Raw genomic sequence first — 21,245 nt, forward strand, 5'->3', positions numbered from 1 at the left:
TAGAACACTGGTGTTATAATTATAACTAAATCACTTTACAGCATAGACCCTCACGTGGTCTCAGAGCCTGGACTTCACCCAAGCCTGAATGTCCACACTGCCATTTTATAGCCCACACCCCAAGCCCTGCAAGCCCACGTCAGCTGACCTGGGCCAGCAGCAGCAGCTGTGCCACAGGTCTTTTACTGCAGTCTAGACGTAGCCCGGGGTTCTCACAAGAAATTTTTTGGTGGCCTCAGAGTGCGGCCACCAACTATTGCTGGTGGCCGCTCTGACAATTTTTCCTAAAATACTTAATTAACAAATAAATATGCCCATATACATGTCCAAATCATTATAATTTATTTATGCAGGGTTTTTTGGCAGACTCAATAATAAAAATAATGTACAGTTTTCTCTGTTCTTTACTGGACCTAAACAGAATAGAAACAGTGATTTTTAAGCCTTGCTAGCTAGTAAGTCTGTTTGTGTGAAAAGTGGTATTTGTATTTTGTTAATATCACTTTTCACAGCAGCAGATGTGCTAGCTAGCAGGGAGGCAGTGAAAAGTGATATTAACAAACATACAAATATCATTTTTCACAACAGACTTACTCAGCCCTGGCAAGCTGGGGGACAAATTAAGCCCTGGATGGGGAGGTGGGTAGGGAGGCAGCTTAGGGCCAGGGGTGATGAGGGGGGAATGAGTCCAGGGACCGGAGGCCTGCAGCTGCACAGCCCGATGAGTCTGGGGCCGGAGGACGCGGTGGGGGCCTTGGGCGATGTGCAGGGGTGTTGAGCTTGGGGCCGGCAGTCACTGCCACATGGCTGGGGGCCGGATCGTGTGGCCCCATGGGTCAAAGTCCAAAACCCTGCGGTCCAAAACCCTGCGGCTGGGGGTCAGAGCACATGGCCAGAGCTCGGGGCCAGAGGAGGCAGCAGGTGTGGGGGCGGGGTGAGCATGGCGCCAGGGCTGGGGTCAGGGCTCAAAGCCCGTGGCCAGGGTATGGAGCCTACCACCACACGGCTGGAGCCTGCCGCCTGCCACCCCAGATCTGAAGCCCAAGCCCTGCCGCCTGCCTGCTCCTCCAGCATTTGTGGCTCCAGAGGGGGCAGGGCCCAATCCCTACCAGCTGCTGTGGGAGAGGCCACTGCTTTGCCCCCCCAACCCATCACCACCCTGGAGGCTGCAGCCACACGAAAAGCCCCTGGTGGCCGCATGAGGCCATGGTGGCAGCATTTGAGAAACACTACCCTAGAACACTGATGTTATAAATTATAACTAAATAACATTACAAATCCCTCAAAGATCGCTTTTAAGGCACACGTGCTTACCCACCCATGTGGAGACATTACTGAACAAAGTACAAGTGACCATACAGGGTTTGACTGCTGAGAACTTCGCTTTGAAAATAAGAATTAGCTCAGTATTCTAAACTGTAGCTTGCAGAATGAACTAAGTCTAGGTAGCAGAGGGAGATAGAGTGGAAAAATAATTCAGAGCAGGAGTATAGTGTATAAAAGGTTTACTATTCCATTCATACTTCTCACACATCTTTTAAATATGTTTTTCTTAGAAAAATCAAGAAATTGCAGGGATAAAAGTGCTTTTCAAATTAAATTTCCACCAAGCCTAGTACAGTTTGGGTTAGAACCACAACTATGTAAACATGGCACCTTCTTGATCCAGAGATCTGCTCCCTATTTAATATAATACCATTTTACTTTAGGGGCCAGACTGTGATCCCCTTTCCCTTCCTGAGAAATACCTTAACTCCACAAGCAGTTCCACTGACTTCAATGTAATGAAAGGTAATATGAGTAAGGGGTATCACAATCTGGCCCTTACTATCCAAGGTAGGTTTATATTGCTCTTTACTCCTGTTGGTGTTAATCCATGCTAGCATTTGACAGCTCTTTGCTGAGAGACACAAGGTTGATGAGCTAATATCTTTTATTGGACCAACATCTGTCTGAGAGAGAGAGAGAGAAGCTTTTAAGCCACACAGGGTATTTCTACACTGCAATTAGATACCTATGGCTGGCCCATGGCAGCTGATTCCGGGGCTGCAGGGCTGTTTAACTGCAATGTAGACTTCTGGGGTAGGGCTACAGCCTGAGCTCTGGGACCCTCCCCCTCACAGGCAGCCTGAGCCCCAGGAGCCTGAGTCAGCCAGAGGTGTCTAACTGCAATGCAGACATTCCCAGGCCTGAAGAAGAGCTCTGTGGGTAAGGTACTCCCAGGGTCACAGCTAAATGCAAGGTGGAACAGATTGTTCAGAATAAGTAGGTAGCACATATTGTAAGGGACCATTCAAGGTGGAGTGGCCCATTAACATCTCTGCAGCCATAGGACAAAAAGGGGTTAGTAGGTTACAGATTGTTGTAATAAACCATAGATCCAGTGTCTCTGTTCAATCCATGATTTTTAGTGTCTAGCAGAGTTATGAATTTAAGCTCCCAGGCTCATCTTTTGAAAGCGTTGTGCAGGTTTCCTTTGAGATTGGGGACTGATAGGTCAGATATAGAGTGATTGCTTTGTGAAAAGCGTTCACCCACAGCTGAGAAGGTGTTTTTGTCTTTTATCATTTTCCTGTGTGAGTTCAATGATTATCTGATTTCACCCACATGGTTCCTATTGGGGCATTTAGTGCACTGTATGAGGTACACCACATGTTGTGATAAGCACATATAGGATCCATGGATCTTGAAAGGTATGTTGTGGGGGGTGTTGATCATTGTGCCAGTGGAGATATGTCTGCAGGTCTTGCATCTGTTGTTCTGGCAGGGTCTGGTGCCACTCCAAATTGCTCTGTCCTTGTCTGTGGGGAGTTTGCTCCAGATGATGAGCTTGAAGAGATTCAGGGGAGGGGGGAGTTGCTTGAAGGCCAGAAGTGGGGGCTCCCCGGCCCAGGGTGGTGGGGCGTGGGTGGGCTCAGGCTTTGGTCCCCACTCCTGGGGTTGTGTAGTAATTTTTGTTGTCAGAAGGGGATCACAGTGCAATGAAGTTTGAGAACCCCTGTGCTAAACAATCTGTTCCACCTTTCATTTTGCTGTCATTCTGGGAATATCTTTCCCACACCTGAAGAAGAGCTCTGTTTGGCTCGAAAGCTTGTCTCTCTCATAAGCAGAAGTTGGTCCAGTAAAAGATATTACCTCACCTGCCTTGTCTTTCTAATATCCTAGCACCAACATGGCTGCATAGCACTTTGCTTGGTCAGTTTCACTACTTTCCTTGTATAGCCAGTTCTTTCCATGGAGAAGGAACCTTTATAAATATCAATAGGAGAACAGAGCCACTTTTGCAAAAAATAAAATAAAAAAAAATATTATTATTTTAAATGTCTGTGCTATGTTGTGCAAACAAGTCCATTTTTAAAAAATAAAGCTCATTTGAAATTAAGGACCAATTACCTCAACAAAGTTCTGAGACTAGACATATCTCCCACCCACTTCAAACTCGGCATATTATTGTTTTGTCAGTTCTGATAGAAGCTGCAACTAGTATTGAATACTGGAATACTAGTAGCTGAAAGCCCATGCACAGGGTGACCAGATAGCAAGTGTGAAAAATCAGGACGGGGCTGCGGGGGTATATAGGTGCCAATATTAGACAAAGCCTTGAATATCGGGACTGTCCTGAGAATCTTGGGACCTCTGGTCACCCTACTTGTGCTGTCACATGGGTGTGCCAGTTGAGCCACTGTCCACTACTAAGTAATCCACTATCTGTGCAGACTCCCTCACACAGCTAATGAAATTGTTATCTGCAAATTAGCTGTAGAATTAGGGTAGTGATAGGCTGAGTTACCTCTGATATCACAATGGTCTAGGATTCTTGGCATAGCATAAATAAATGCCTTACTATAGCCAAAAGCCTATGCTGTCACACAGGTGAAATTCATAAAGCCAAAAGGCCTAAGAATTTAAAAATTGGATAGTAACAGATCACGAATCCCAGTGATGATTGAACTTGGTGGAATTCTGAACAAAAAGAGCTCTTTTGTAGCTGTTTCCATTGTTTCAGACTGACTCAACAGACATTCTAGCCTTCAGAGTGACACACAGACAGAATGACAATCCTGGAATTTTATTATATAGATATGTTGAATTGGTTGTCATTAATATGGAGACTGTGGGGCTGGTAGCAGCATCTTCACCTCGATCAGTCTGTCTTTAAATAAATGATTGCAGTGTTGTTGTACTTGTGTTACTCCCAGGATATGAGAGAGATAAGGTAGGTGAGGCAGTATCTTTTACTGGACCAACTTCTGTTCGTGCAAGGTACAAGCTTCCAAGCTACACAGAGCCCTTCTTCAGATCAGACCCAAGCTCTGCGTTTAAAAGCTTGTACCTTGCACCAACAGAAGTTGGTCCAATAAAAGATTTTGCCTCACCTACCTTATCTCTTTTAATAAACGATTCCATCTAGGTCTATTCCAAACAATCAACTTTGTGTCCTGTTACTATATTTCAAATACATTAATGGAAAGCAAAGTAGGATCTGTGAATATTACTCCAATGACTGTAGTACAATACACTAATTTTTTCTTCGCTACAGCAAAGGAGCATAGAAAGATGCAGAGCTAAACAAACTGATAGAGAACAAATGTATGGTACTACTTAGGGCTGGTCTATACTACCACTTAAGTCAACGTAACTTACATCGCTCAGGGGTATGAAAACGACACCCCCTGAGAAACGCAAGTTACAGCCACTTAAAGTGCTATCCACACCGTGCTATGTCAGTGGGAGATGCTCTCCCGCCAACATAGCTTCCGCCTCCAGCGGAGTAATTATGCCAGCGAGGGAGCACTCTCCCGTCGTCATAGCACATCTTCACCAGACACGATGCAGCTGCTCCAACGTAGCGCGGTAATGTAGATCTGCCCTTAGGTACTTATGTGGTCTAAAGAAAAGGAAAAAGAAACAGAAACAGTATCCAATCATAAATTCCAGTATAAAGTGAGAACAACCCCTCTGGCAACAAAAACAGCCCTACGTACAAAACAAAACTCCATCTCAAAGAGATACAGCCACTGTATTAAATATAAGTAGAAGGTATGAATGTACCAAATGACTACGTGTAGTGCAGGTGACAGCAGAGGGCTGGTGTAACATCTATTTGTCACTGAACATCGGAGTAAAGAGTCTTTCTGTTGCAGATGTAACCAGTTAGTTGTTCTAACAAGCATTTTTGCATCTCAAGACAAAAGTGCATATTGCTAGTTAACCATCTTAAAGGAAGATGAGCAGTTACTCCTTACTTTGGAAAATGGGTGAGGATTAGTGTTCGTTTCTCTTGAGGAAGCTTGTCTTTTTCCTGTCTAGCCTGCTCCAAGAGTTGCCGTCTCATAACAGTAAAGACGGAGCGTAGCAGAGTTCTCCCAAAAACCTGTGTGGTTTCATATCGAGGTAGACTGTCACAGAACTGGGGAACATTGCAGTAACACAGCCACCTGCAGCAAAAAAGCCAGATAATTACCTCAACCTGTGAATAACCTGATGTGTCAAAACTACTAGCAACAAAAGACGACAAAATGACTATACAAATCCATTTTAGGTCCCCTGCACATACAGCGAAGTAGCACTTGCATGGTCTGCCATTTCTCTGAAAATTGGGTAACTCCTTTCATGATCTTCCCAAACTCTCTCTAACCTTCAGACCCTGTAAAACACTCTTGCTACTGAATGAGGGAGCATATCAGACATACCTTATCATAGCATATGTGCAGGGGGAATTTCACTTTTTTATTAGGACTGACCAAATGTATCTAAACTTTCCATCCCTCCCTTTCTCCAAGTCACTTTCTCTCACTAAATCTAATCCCAATACTCTCCTTAACTTACAGGTGACTCATTCCATAAAGGGTTCTGTACAGTCTATTAGCAGACCAATATAAAAATACAGCATTTTGTGTTACATCTCTCCAGGGGATGGACTGTGGCACTGAAGGGGGTAAGCAGCAGTACAGTTGACTATGTAGAGTCAATTTTATAATCAAGATTTAAGTCTGAAGTGATATCATATCCCCTCATTTACGCACACTAATAATATGTGTCATCACTGTCACAAACAGATGAGGGAATAAAGACTACCAATACGGTGGTCTATTATGGAAGTCTATTACGTTATAAATTATTCTTATTAACTTAGGAATAATAATTTTTTATCTGAAAACTTTTGCCTTTCCTCTTTAATACAGCTGATAGAATTGAAGTTTTGTAAAAGTGATAAAATTAAGATGATCAGTGTAAAGACAGAGAGCTCTGTTGATCTTGAACTGCAGTCCTTTCTAACCCCCTCCTTGGAGCATTTGTTATTACAGAAGACTAAGTAGCATCTCTGATGCTAATCCAAAAAGAAACTATACTACTTTTTAAGAAACATAAGTTTACAGAAATTAAAATATATTAGTTTTTTCCAATTAATAAGTCATTCCTTAGAATTCTGATGGAAGTGGTGAAAATACACACATGAATTTTCATTTTAAGGAATCTAATAATGTCAGGTAACCAGTTGGCTCTCAAATATTTAAAGATGATGTTAATTTGCACATTTCTCATACTTCAGTTTGAAACAGAGGCTTTGAAATGTCTAAATTTTTTAAAAGGTTTTTAAACAACAAGCTTCATGAACGTATAGTGCATGAAATGAAGCCTGACATTCCACTAAGCATCCAATCAGATTAAGAGTAATTATTAAATACAGCCCCAATTCTGTAAATAGAAGTGACAGCATGGGCCTCTTATGATAGCATGGAACTTCATTGACGCCAGTAGGTCTACAGGTAAAGACAATGGTTGTAAGAAATCTGGGTTGGCGCATCTAGCTACAGAATCAGCGCCTATATTCTGAAAGGGAAAACTGAAGCGAAGCATAGTTACCTTGTATAGTTCACTTTATAGCCAGCAATGTCATCATTAGGTGATCTCAATTTTCGCTGCAAAGGTGTCTCCAGATGCCAGTAGTTGATGCGGTTTAGAAACATTTTAGCCAGTTCAACTATCGTTTGCCTTTCCTTTGATGGTAGGTGGCTAAATTTGTACTGTACAAAATTATTCACTCCCTTAAAACAGAGGGTGAAAGTGATGATTATTTAACAATTCAGGCGTAACCTTTTTCCCTGTGAGCACTATTAGCTTTTTTTCTTACAATGGAACTTATATTACAACACAGAGAAAACACATATTGGGTCGTTTGAAATATTTGCTCCTGTCAGAGGTGTAACCAAAGTATTGGTTCTGCTAAATGGAAAGTTATGCCTCCCCAAGTGTGTTTGATTCTATTTCCCTCTGGGACTGAGAAAAGCATGTAACATACTAGCTAGGGTGTTGCCATCTGAGAAAGACTAGGTAGATGACCAATTGTGATTACTGTTACTGACTGGCCAGAACTGCATGCAAACTTAGCAGAATGTTTTGGCACAATCTGTCTGCCACTGAATTGTCCACACTCAGCCCACTTTCTGTTTGCTTCACCGACCTGTTATGTCTTGTCCTTTAGATTGTACATTTTTTGAGGCAAGGGCTGTCATTAACTATATGTTTGTACAGCACCTAGCGCAATGGAACCTTGCCCTGGCTGAGGCCTCCAGGTGTTATCACAATAGAAATGTCTATCAACATTAGTGTGTATGTGTAACACAGTTTTCTGCTGGAAGGAATTCAGATCTGATTAAATATTTGTGGCATTAGCCTGCAAAGAGTATATACATCAACATGTTTGCGGATGTGGTGGAAGTCTGCATTTCAGAAACAAAGTCTCTGGGTTGTATCCCCCAATACTGTATGTGTACCATGTAGTCGTGGATTCATTAAACTCACAGGGTCAGACCAACCGAATCATCGGTGAGTCATACCAACACTTTCCTGTTTCTGCAAAATATAAGTTTTCACTTAAGAAAAAGAGTTTCTATTCCTTATGATTGAAAAGGCACCCTTTCACGGAAATCCATTCCAATTCTGCATTCTGGTGTCAGCAGACAGACTAAAGCAATAGCTCTAGGAGAGGCGTATGCTTCCTGCAATCATCCCCATGACAGAATAATGCCAAAATGGTTTCAGGAGGTCAGCAGAGGGCAGAAACAACCCTTTCTTCCTCCTCCCCATCTCTGCAGGAGGGAGCCAAACAAGGGGTCTGCCCTCATCCCAATCATCCAATGGCAGCAGGGAAGGGTGGGACAGGCTCAGAATTCACACTCTGTTAGATCCAAGCCATGCCCTTTGCCCCCAAGAGGGAAGAGAGGCACCAGTGGGAGCCTAAGTTCCCCCCTTTCCCTCCTCCTCACCCACACGGAGGGGGAAAGGGTGGCATGCATGTCCCCATCACTCCGAGACCCAGCAATGACACATCTCACTAGCAGTGCAGATGAGCATTAGTGCTGAAGACTACAGATGAAGATTTAAGGAGACACATTGTTAACAATATTTAATTCCGGATCATGTAAGCAAAAACTTCCAGCTCCTTCTGAAGTGTGGGTGGAGCTTGGAGTACTTCTATCTTACTCCTGTTTATACAGTGTGTTATTCTTCATGAATTGCCTGTACTGCGTATACACATCACTTCACTCTTTATATTACCCCTGTCATAAATATAAAGGGAAGGGTAACCACCTTTCTGTATACAGTGCTATAAAATCCCTCCTGGCCAGAGGCAAAATCCTTTCACCTGTAAAGGGTTAAGAAGCTAAGGTAACCCCGCTGGCACCTGACCCAAAATGGACAAGATTCTTTTAAATCTGGAGGGGGTGGGGGAACAAAGGGTTTGGGCTGTCTATGTGATGCTTTTGCCGGAAACAGATCAGGATTACAACTCCTGTAAAGTTAGTAAGTAATCGAGCTAGAAAATTTGTTAGATTTTCTTTTGTTTAATGGCTTGTAAAATAAGCTGTGCTAGAGGGAATATATATTCCTGTTTTTGTGTCTTTTTGTAACTTAAGGTTTTGCCTAGAGGGATTCTCTATGTTTTGAATCTGATTACCCTGTAAGGTATCGACCATCCTGATTTTACAGAGGTGATTCTTTTACCTTTTCTTTAATTAAAATTCTTCTTTTAAGAACCTGATTGATTTTTCATTGTTCTTAAGATCCAAGGGTTTGGGTCTGTGTTCACCTGTACCAATTGGTGAGGATTATTATCAAGCCTTCCCCAGGAAAGGGGGTGTAGGGCTTGGGGGGATATTTGGGGGAAAGACTTCTCCAAGTGGTTTCTTTCCCTGTTCTTTGTTTAAATCGCTTAAACATTGGCAACATACTGTTGGCCGCATACTGTTCAAGGACAAGGCAAAGTTTGTACCTTGGGGAAGTTTTTAACCTAAGCTGGTAAGAATAAGCTTAGGGGATCTTTCATGCAGGTCCCCACATCTGTACCCTAGAGTTCAGAGTGGGGAAGGAACCTTGACAACCCCTTTAATAAACACTCAAAGAGAATTAAAATGTGTCATTAAAATAAACTGCCACAATTCATACTCTTACAAACAAAAAAATAGCATTGCTGCCTTAGCAAATGTTTAATGTGTGACTTAGATTCTTTTATTTTATAACAATCCAGAATTTACCAGAAAATATTGTTCATTTGACATGAAATCCTTTCAGAATAAACTGTAAAGAGAATTACCCCCTCGTATCAACCCACAGAGATTTCTTAACCCAATTAACCAAAAGGAAAACTTAAAGTGCTTTACTGCTAAAAAAGAAGTTCTGTACAAAATGTATATTTTAGGGAGTAGGAGTATATAACATTACGTACACTAATTCTTTTTTGAAATAAGAAATTTAGTACATAACATTATGTACACTCTAATTAGTCCTAAAAAACAAGGAACGCCTCTATGAAGAGTGTTATTTTACTGAGTTATGATAAGCTAAACTCAAAGAAACATTTACACAGTGTGCCAGTTTAAAATAGGCTACGTAAGAAAAGAGTATACTTCCCATTAAGCCACAGATTGCTTGAAAGATATTCAGGCCCTGATTCAGCACAGTATTCAAGCATGTGAGCAGTCTCATTGAAGTTAACAGAACTGCTCGTGTGGTTGAAGATAAGCACATGCTTATGTATCTTGCTGAATCAAAATCTCAGTTTCTGTGTATGTTATCTATCTATCCATGTATTCATAAAGGCACCAACTAATGTTGGTTTTCTTTCAGTTGTTTCTGCTTTGTAATCCTGGGGTGAAATCCAGGCCCCACTGAATTCAATGGCAAAACTCCCACTGATCTCAATAGCACCAGATCTCATGCCCCCTCCCCCAAGGCCTCACCCTCACTCCACCTCTTGCCATTCCCGCTCCACCCCTTCCCTGAGGCCATGCCCTCACTCCTCCTCTTTTGCCCCTGCTCCGCCGCCTCCCCCAAGTGCCTCCCTCCCACCACCGAACAGCTGATCAGCAGGACTGGCTGAATAGCAGATGGGTGAAGGGTGGTTGAACAGTTGATCAGTGGGTTCTAAGCACCCACTATATTTTTTCCGTGGGTTCTCCAGCCCTAGAGTACCCGAAGAGTCGGTGCCTGTGATTCAAACTGAGAAAAAACATTCTAGATTACATTAAAATGTAAGTTGAATTGTAAAAATAATTCTGCAAAAACAAAGAGGAGTCCGTGTGCCACCTTAGAGACTAAAAAATTTATTTGGGCATAAGCTTTCGTGGGCTAAAACCCACTTCATTGGATGCATGGAGTGAAAAATACAATAAGCAGTGTATACATACAGCATATGAAAAGATGGGAGTTGCCTTACCAAGTGCGGGGTGGGTCAGTGCTAATGAGGCCAATTCAATCAGGGTGGATGTGGCCCGTTGAAAAGAAGGTGTGAGTATCAACAGAGGGAAAATTACTTTTTGTAGTGACCCAGCCACTCCCAGTCTTTATTCAGGCCTAATTTGATGGTGTCCAGTTTGCAAATTAATAAAGACTGAGAGTGGATGGGTCACCACAAAAAGTAATTTTCCCTCTGCTGATTCTCACACTTTCTTGTCAACTGTTGGAAATGACCGACATCCACCTTGATTGCATTGGCCTCGTTAGCACTACAAAAGTAATTTTCCCCCTCTTGATAGTCACCCCTTCTTGTCAACTGTTGAGAATAGGCCACTTCCACCTTAATTGAATTGGCCTCATTAGCACTGATCCCCCACTTGGTAAGGCAACTCTCATCTTTTCATGTGCTGTATATATATATATATACACACTGTTTACTGTGTGTTTCACTCCATACATCTGATGAAGTGGGTTTTAGCCCACGAGAGCATATGCCCAAATAAATTTGTTAGTCTCTAAGGTGGCACACGGACTCCTCTTTGTTTCTGCTGATGCAGACTAACATGGCTACCACTCTGAAAAATAATTCAATAACTGAACCAAAATGCCCTTCCCAGGGGCTGGAGGGGAAATCATCCTCATGCAAACCTCAGATTCACCTTTGTTCAAAATGATGCAGGGAACTAATATTCACACATTGCCCAAATCCACTCATGTGGACTGCAGCAGGGTCATTGTTCACAGAAATCATCATATTCTGTTTTACCTGTTCAATACTGGGCTTCTCAAAGGGGGGGCTTTCCAAAGACCCTTCTACCACAGGTTTCCCCATCTGTAAGATGCACTTCCTCAAAAGCTATCAAAAAACAATTTTATTTTTAAATGGTTAACATCTTTATATAAACACTTGACAGTCAGTGAAATTTGTACTGGTACAACATATTATTATTGAAATATTTGCTAGTACATGTAATAAACTAAGTTTGCAGCTAAATTAACTTCAGAATTAATTGCTTTGCCCTCTGAAATGCACCAAGAAAGGCTGTTCTGAGCCTGTGTATATAGCTAAAGTAGCTTCATTGTCAACTGGCTCTTCTTCTGACTTGTAATTAAGGAAGATGCTGCTGATGGTTGGAAAGAAAACAAATACCAAATGGGTGCTGACTTTGGACCAGACTCTGAAATCACTGGGAAGACTTCAGAAGTCAGGTACTGTACAACATAAGGGTAGTAGAATCTAGTCCAAAATTAAAAACCTTATTACTACCTTTGAAAAAGGAGAGCTTCCCTACAAATTGTCTAAGTCAATACAAATATAATGGTCCATTAGGACAATAAAATTAATGTAAGTACAAATGAATGAAAAATATGACAAGATGCTACATGTGTATCTAAGGTTGCAGAAATACAATTGTATGATGTTGCATTTTGAGAAAAATCTTCATCTTACCTTGAACAGGGAGAAGTAAACTTGTTTTGTATCTGCATCTTCTTCTTTGTGGACACAGGTGAAGAGATATTCCACATCCAACACGATCCCCAACAGCCTATTCATTTCTTCTTCAGACACATTCTCCAGGTGAGAAACATGAGCAGCTAAACAAAATAAAAATCCAAACATTGTGAAAAAAAATAGCTGGTAGGATGGTACTCTATGGTCAATAAGACATAATTTCAAAGACAACACAAAGGACGACTCTTGCAACCACGACCACCATTAGCACTTAAACAGCACCTTTCATCAGAAGAACCTGAAGGCACAGGCTCCATATGGACAATTTTTATAACAGTTTACAGCTGAGACACTACAGCACAGAGATAAGTGACTTGTACAAACTCACGCAAGTCCGTGGCCATGCTGAGAACAGAACCCACAAATCCTGTCTGCTACTGCCTTACTCTACCAGCAGATTGTGGCTTCCACTATTTATGTAACTCACACTAACGCAGGTTAGTTCTCTTTCTCTCTTTAGTATCTAGGTTATGTACAGAGATTATGAGTATGCTACTGTCTCCAACCTAATGGATCTGGTCCTAGAGCTATGTAGTAGTGGCTCATGATTTTTAACTCAGGGATCCCAAGTTCAATCCCCACAGTGGCAATTTACAAGTGGCAATTTAACCAGCAATGAGAGAAAAATTCCTGCTCACAAATGAAAATTTCTTGCTTTAAACTAGGCACCAGTAAGTATGTTTCTATTTATATATGTTTCTACTTCTACCACTTATATAGTATCAAGTTCCAAGGATTCACAGTGTGGGTCATATTTACAATGCTCCTCCTGCTGCATGTTTTACATGCCCTTCCAAGCAGAAGCTTTAGGGAAGTGTTTTTCAAATACAGGGCCATATTTACAAAAGCCAGTCTTTCCTTTTAGCACCTGCAAAACGCAAGCATAATTTTGCACTTGCAATTTCTTTGAGGCTGCAGTTTTGTAAGTGCAAAGAGGGAAATCCACTGAAAGGTGGTCTCAAAACTTGGCCTCAAAAGTACCTGTAGGAAGACAGAGAAGTTAAACCTGAAAAAAAAAAATTTTTGGTTCACCAAAAATGGTAAGTGGTCTTAACTGGCTCTAAGCCAAGAGTCCCTCCTCATTCCTCCCCACAACTAGCACAGTGTCTTCTACAGGTCGCTCCTAGAAACTGGCTAGGGTTTTCAGGGTTATATCCATGATAAGGATTTGAAAGATGCATTTTCAATTAACAAAGACAGAACAATGATAAGCATTATAAAAGCCAGTAGCTTCCATTCCATTAGATTAGTAAAATTATCCATAAAGACTGAAGAAATTAAATTACTTTAAATTACTAAAGTTTTAAGTGGCCTGTACCTCAAATCTTCTCACCTATTTCTAGACACATGATGAATAAAGCTCAAAAACAGCTCAGTGACTTCTGGTCTGGCCTGGTCCCCCAGTGTTTAAGGATTCCCCTTCCCCTTTTATCAAGGATGATGTCTTTTGACGAAACATGAAGTGAAGACTCCTGAAACATGCCAAACTGTCTCCATGACTACTACTGCCTTTGTAGTCATCTGGTCAAAGGAGACTGTTCACATATTATATGCTTCTAAATATTCAGTCTGCCCTTCATCTGTAATGTTAATTCTGGACTTTTATTTTTGTGAAAAAAGGAAATTTACTATTTGTTAAGGCAGGACAATGTGACTGGCATTATACTAGTCAAAGGAAATTACAGTCGCTGCTCTGAGAAGCTCACAACTTAAGAGCCCAATACTGCAAAACTTAAGCACCTCAGTAATTCTACTCACTGAAGTAGTCCCACTGAACTCTATGGCATAACCCACTTGCTGTAAAATTATTCATGTTATCCTAAGAGTGAAATATGGTTAGGACTGAGAAGGTATTTCCATCATATGCTCCTGTTCTCAAGCACTTATGACTTCAAAGAAGGAAATGCCCTTTGAGTTGAAATTCCTTATTTTTTGTCAGCTCAGAGGTGATGTTTTGTTTTGGAAAGTTTAATCAGTTCTTGGGAATCCATTGACTTCAGTGGATTTGTACAGATGCAACTGAAAGCAGACTTTGGTGCAAGATATTGGTGCAAAAGCAGTGTTTGCAATATGATCTCTTATGTCCCTAACATTCTCCAGCTGAAAGTGAGATAGTCATCAGAAGTTATCTTCTTTAATTTAAAAATATTTTGAGTTCTAGGCAGAGTAAAATGCTTCCAATTTTGTCCTCCAACAAGATATGAAAGTTTAATACTTCCAGCTGTCAGTTTTGATTTTGCTAAAGTAATGAATTTTCACTTTTAGATCAGCAGCACATTAAAAATTGATAGCATTGTAAAAAACACATACACACACACGCGCACCTTGGAATTGACCAACAACTAGAGCGTATCAGCATTACAAGCCAGCTACATCCACTTCCTGTACAACTGCTATCATATATATTATCTTGACTTGTGTGTGGTCATATGTCAACACATAAAGTCGAACTAATCGCCATGTGATGAACCCAACAGTAAATTGCTTCAAACATATTAACAGTTTGTGTTTACCACAGATTGCCATTTCTGTATTATTGGTGTGAATACTTTTTTAAATCATCATATCAGTCTAGCGGACTGTTTAAAATTATGTTTTGGTCACCCACCTCTAAAGGGCAAATACTAAAGCCCATCTATAAAGAAATGCTTCCTTCCCTCCACTGGTACCAAATACGGAGTAACTGACCCAGAGCTGTGTAATCCCCATCAGCTGCACTATCCAATCAGTACCAGCAAGAAGGCAATTCTCCACAAGAGTGTCACTGCTTACATCCTTCTGCAGCAGCCAGTGGTGACTAACCCACAAACATCAGTTGCCATAAAGGAGAGAGTCTACCAGCCAACCAAGGTGCATCAGGGAAATGTGGTTATCCCCACATAGTAAAAATATAACGCTCATGCACAATACAGTAACTTGGTTCACAAGTAGATAGATCAAAAGACTGAGTTGAGGACCCCAATGGAGAAATCCAGATTATTGCAGATTCAGTGTGTTCTTAGTTAAAAACAACTGCAGCTGTTCTGATGCTGCAGAGAGTCTGTTTTGTACGGAATACACCATAGTAGAATTTAGAAGTGCCTAAGTGCATAACATAAGCACTTGTTATCTACGGCCTCAGAGAAGTTCTAAATGTTGTATTTAATAGAGGATTCAGTGTTATTAATTCATTAATTATTAGAATTACTGAGAAAACAGAACAAATTGTCTAACTAGGATCCCAGTTTGTTACTCTCTACCCTTTTAATATACCCAAAAATAAATCACAGGCACTACCATACAATATACACAGCAGGGTTTAAGACATTGCAGATTCTTCCATGAAGTTTCCCACTTTAACCCTGTGTGTACTTGACAACTTGAAATCTAAGAATCTCATTCTCCTCTCACTTACAATTGGTTTCACTTGATTTCAATTGAATTACACCTGATTTACACTGGTACAAGTGAGAAGCGTCTTTTAAATGAAGAAAAGCTTTAGCCATTATTTCTGGATCTATCACCCTAAAAAGAGCAATAAACTCAAGGTCCGAAGGATGCATACAAACACGTCTACAGTAGCTTGACAGAAGCTGCAAATGCTTTCTTCAGCAATCTAACAGAAAAGAAATATGCACCAATATCATAAGAATGCCTAGTAGTAAAACCAGCTGTGGTGATGAAAGTTACTCAGACTTTCCTTTGGTAGATGAGCAGAACTGTTATTTCTGTTTCAGAATCTCCACACAGGTGTTTGCACCAATTTAACTAGATCGGTTTAAAGTCAGGCCTTGTTATTCCAGTGTAAATCTGTATGTGGATTGTTGTATCAATTTACATGGAATAAATGGGCTAAAGGTATTAACACAACCTACTCACTGTCCAACATTAAACAGCACTAAACAAGGTTCAGAGTTTGGTCTATAGAGACCTCTGCCTGCTTAGTATCATGGCAAACACATCATTAAGGATTATTTTAACCTTTTATTACAGATAAAGAAAGAAGAAAAACAGTTAAAGCATTTAAAATGTTAAAATTAAAGCCATATTTAATACTTCACAACATCCCTTGTTCCCTTTAGCTGGAAAGAGTCTTAAAAGGAAAAAAAAACATATTTGACACTCTCTGTTAGATGATTTAAAGATGGTGGTAACTGTCCTTTGGGGGAAAAAGAAGTAGTTAATTCAGATGAGTTGGAGTCGTTGCTGCTGCTGTTAAAGTCCAATCCCATTTTATCTCAGGTGGCGTTTCGGATTCAGCTGGAGCTGATAGGGGTAATGATGTCATCTGGATCCTTCTCTCTGGCCTGATCTGGTCAGGTCATTGCTTAGGATTAGGACAAAGAAGATCCAGGAGATGGCGGGACGTGGCAGCCATGATAGTGAAGCTCACTCCTGTAGTCAATATCTGTTCTTCTCATTTTCCCCCCAAAGTCTCTTTCTTTAAGGATCCACAAAGAGAGAGATGGGTGAAATAACCCATCCCCTCTTTATTTTATCCACCAATTAGGCCTAATATCCGGCACACCAATCCTCTCCAGTTCTACATCTTCTGTGTTTACCAAGCATGATTTTAATACAGTCCTTGAACCATATCAGTAGGCCCTTTTATTTATAAAACATTTATTTATAAAACATTCACTGTCATAGGCAAAGACTTCTCCTCTGCCTCGTGGGTGCTCGACACCCCGCCCCCACCCCTGCACCACCTCTTCTCACCCCTGCACCGCCCTCACCCCACCCTGACTTTTTCCACCCCAGCCCCACCTCCTTCCTGCCCACAAAATAACCAGAAATAAGTCTAATTTAAGCAGATATAAGCATCCACAGTCTTTTGCATCTGATTAACTAAACCTTTAATTAAGCCAGTGAAACTGAATATAGACAAGTCCTGAGTGGGGAAGAGCCTACTGTGCATTGATGCCTGGGCTCCAGTGCTGAAAAAAATATAAGCACAAAAAGCCAACACCACATTTCCTAGAATAGTAGAGAAGTTTCTGCATAGTTATTTTTCAGAACTCACTTAGAAAGAGACGATAGTGCAGGTGAAGCACTTGAAATAGAGATATCTCATGACCTTTCAGGTTTTAAAAGAATTCAAGAGGGAAACATGCTGATCAGGGTGAGAGAAATAGGAAAAATGTCTTGAGAAGTATTTCTGAACAATATTCACTTTTCCATGTTCGGTACAACTGAGTGGTAGGTGGCACTCGTTATTTATTTCAGTTATTCCGAACAAGGCATCATCCTCGTTAGGGATAGGATTTCATCTTTCTTCACTGTGGCAGTAATGAAAAAGAAACACCGCACCAGATATGGTCTGTAGTGTTTATTCAAAAATAACAACGTACTGCTTTTCCTGATTCTCAATGAGTGACCGAAGATTTTCACCGAAGAAGTAAGATCCTCAGAAGCGCTGAGCTCTTCTGAAAGGAGGCGAGCATCTTCAAATCCTACAGAAGATGTGGCTTAATGGCTCAGCACCTAACAGGATTAGGCAGCAGTGAAGAAATGCCTTCAGTATCCCAGGGCACAGTGTGAAAGAGTTTCATAACATAAATGAATCTAACTGCATATCCCAGAGGAAGCAAAAGTATGCTATACGTTGAGAAGTTAAATGAACTGCCTCGCTAAACATGCTGAACTCATGTGCTGCTATACATTTGTTATTCCTCTCTTGCATGAAAGAAGAGATTTTGAACATAAATGAAAACAATGAATAAAGAAAAGCCCAGGAATAGGTTAAACAACAAAAGAACACACAAAAAGGAGAGCAGAGAGGTAAATAAATCCTCTACAGAAATTCTGCAGCAAATAACCCCTCAAAAGGTACACTGGTTTACTTTTTTTAAAAATCCCCTATTGTGATGATTTTACATAATTTAACAAAATTGCTGATTTTACTGATTTGTAATTTCAGGCCATATCTACACAACCAAAACAAGTTTCATTTTAAACAGTTCTGAAATTTGTTGTGTCCCAACTGTTATTAGCAGTGTTTCTTTTTGACTTCACGGTCAGAAAAACTATGCTACAACCATGTTAAGTAATCATGTTTTAGCTTAAGTAGCCACAAAGTTTCAAACTGTCCCTGATACATGGTTTTTTTCTGGCCACACTGGTAAGGAATCATTATGTTGTAACCTGGTTGGGATACAACCATGTTTCACAATGGACTTAAACAGTCGTTTCTGTAGCACAGAGGTTGTTTATAACACAGCTTTAACCATACAGGGAGACTGGTTCCAACACAGTTTCACACAATATGGTACAAGCATAGTTCCATTTGGTAGTGTACATGGACTTTTACTGTTAGCACTGTCCAGAGACAGTCACTGTCTCATCTATACTACAAAAATAACCATGTTGTGAGACAACCATGCTGTAACTAGGTCACCTGACAGAGGTGAAATCGTAGCATAGTCAGACCCCAAATGAGGCTGTAGTTTCAGAAGAATCACAACACAGATATCAGCCACAATATTGACAACAGGGGATGGAGGTGGCAGGGGCTAAATCGGTCTTTAAAAATCCGTTTAATCTAATCTAGGACTACAAACACTAAAATGCCTTAATCTTAGTCATATGATTATTGCATAGTCTCACTATAGGTCATCAGTGAAGGTAGACTACCGAAGATATGGCGCACCACAAAAGTCATTGGCCTCCTAAAGCCTGGAAAGGACCCAAGTCAAGCATCAAGCTATCATCCCATATCATTATTGTCGGTGTGCTTCAAGGCACTGGAGCGCTTGGTCCTACAGCGCATATTACCTGACATGGAGAGAATTTTGAGCCCTGACCAAGCCAGCTTTCGCTGAGGCCATAGCACATGCGACCAAGTACTTGCGCTGACCACATTTGTTGAAAATGGCTTCCAGAGAAACTTGAAAACAGGCGCTGTTTTCATTCATCTAACAGCGGCGTGTGATACAGCATGGCACACTGGCCTGCTCATGAAGGTATCACAGGTCCTGCTACCTTGGCTCATAGGCATCATTGAACTGTTCCTCCATGATAGGCAGTTCAGAGTCCACATGGGGGAGAAGATGAGTGCTTGGAGATGACAGAGCAATGGGTTACCCCAGGGCTCTGTGCTTTCTCCAACCCTGTTCAACCTTTACACCAGTGACCTGCCAACAACGGAGTCACAAAAGTTCATTTACGCAGATGACATTTGTTGTGGTACCCAGCCCTGGACGTTTCACGAGCTTGATGCCACCTTGAACTGGGACATTATATAGTTAGCTGACTACTGTAAGGCTTGGTGCCTCCAGTCAAGCATCATAAAAACAGCCTCCAGTTTGTTCCATCTTCATCACGCCAGCGCAACCTGAGAACTGAAAGTTTATCTCAATGGTCAGAAGGTGAAGCATGAAGTAGAACCGGTCTATCGAGGTGTAACCTTAGACCGCACACTGAGTTACCATGCCCACCTGAAGAAGACAGCAGCTAAAGTTAAGATGTACAACAATCTTCTTAGCAAACTGGCATGTTCGTCATGGGGTGCTCAAGCTCCAACTTTGCGGACGTCACCTCATATTCAGTGGCACGGTCCCATGCACCAGTTTGGTGTCAATCATCACACACCAAACTGGTAGATACGCAGTTACATGCCGCCATGTGTATCATCTCTGGCATCCTGTGTCCGACTCCATGGCTTCCAGTTCTGAGCAATATTGCTCCTCCTCATATCAGACAAGAGGTTGCCACTGGCAGGTTACTAGAGAAAGTACACGCCAACTCAAGCCTGCCACTGCACAATGACCTTTTTAAACCACCAGCTGCACGTTTGCCGTCACATTGCCCATTATGGTCTCATCCGCCACACCAGGATGTTAGGGTGGAAACGCACTCGCGAGAGGAATGGATATCTGTTATACTCCCCAACCAGTCCCTCGTCGCCGACTCCACAATCTGGCCGCCTGGTTTTGACCTGCCCCATCCTCAATGGTCCCTGTTGAACAGGTTCCAGACTGGGCAAGGTCTCTGTGCCGCCAACCAGTATCGCTGGGGTTTTCGTGACAGCCCTTTGTGCAGCTGCGGCGCAAGACAGACGATGACGCACATTGTCGATGAATGCCTGCTGACTAGGTTCAGCGGTGGCCCAGAAGAACTGCATCACGCCACTGAAGATGCCAACGCTTGGCTAGACGACTATGCACACGCTAAATAAATAACTATAGGGCAGAGTTAAAGTTGTTTGGTGAACTAATTGTGCGTTTTCATACCATAAAAATATCTGGATTTCTTTTAAGTTTAACCTTAATTCAGGATTTCCTGGTTTGTAGCACTTGTTTTTAAGATTATTTCCACATCTCTACCATATTTTACTCTAAATTCCTGATGCATACACCCAACCATAACTCCATCTTAATATAGTTTTTGTCTGGGAATAACAGAACATGTCATATTATGACCTAGGGTCTAAGAACATGGATTGCAAATCCAGGAGAAGCTAAATACTTACCTAGTGCATGACTACAGCTGCGACATGGTTCAGTAAGACTGACAATTGTCTGCTGTAAATCTGCCCTGGGAGGAGTAGGAGGTGGGTTAGGGTTTTTCCAGCCATTACATTTGCAAGATTCCTCAGCCTGAAATAAAAATAGACAGTTAATATATCTACCACACAACTAATGTATTTCATGTTTTCTAGAAATGCACAGAAATAAAGTAGAACTTGTTACTTAAAAGCAGAGAATTCACAATGATCTGTGGCGGCCCATAACTGCTTCCAGCTGGTCAGAAGATACCAGCTGAGAAAACAGACAAACACTCCAAACCACAGGCTAACTCCTCTACAGCAGGTCCTCACTCCAACTTTTGTGCAAAAGGAGCATTCACCTATTTGATGTGCTGGCTCCTATTGCTATATCATCTAGACACTTTTACAATTAAAACAATAAAATAAATAGGTCACCCATCCGGTAGCATCCGCATCACTGCCCTGTCTTCTATCCTGCCGACTAGGAACCATACAACAGACATAAGCAAAACAAGTAAAACAAAG

The 21,245-nt window shown here is 41.5% G+C and overlaps 1 protein-coding gene across 2 annotated transcripts in view; it reads right to left on the reverse strand.

The window, feature by feature from the left end:
• KAT2B (lysine acetyltransferase 2B) overlaps window positions 1-21,245 on the reverse strand; it is a 65,910-nt gene that overhangs the window by 33,177 nt on the left and 11,488 nt on the right. For both annotated transcript variants that reach the window (XM_074945666.1, XM_074945667.1), the window contains exons 2-6: window positions 20,703-20,829; window positions 12,191-12,336; window positions 11,507-11,596; window positions 6,868-7,049; window positions 5,247-5,438 (exon numbers count right to left, since the gene is read on the reverse strand). In XM_074945666.1, coding sequence (XP_074801767.1) covers window positions 5,247-5,438; window positions 6,868-7,049; window positions 11,507-11,596; window positions 12,191-12,336; window positions 20,703-20,829 — 737 coding nt within the window. The remainder of the gene's footprint in view (window positions 1-5,246; window positions 5,439-6,867; window positions 7,050-11,506; window positions 11,597-12,190; window positions 12,337-20,702; window positions 20,830-21,245) is intronic.

This window comes from Natator depressus, chromosome 2 (assembly GCF_965152275.1).
Source record: "Natator depressus isolate rNatDep1 chromosome 2, rNatDep2.hap1, whole genome shotgun sequence".
Classification (NCBI taxonomy): Eukaryota; Metazoa; Chordata; order Testudines; family Cheloniidae; genus Natator; species Natator depressus.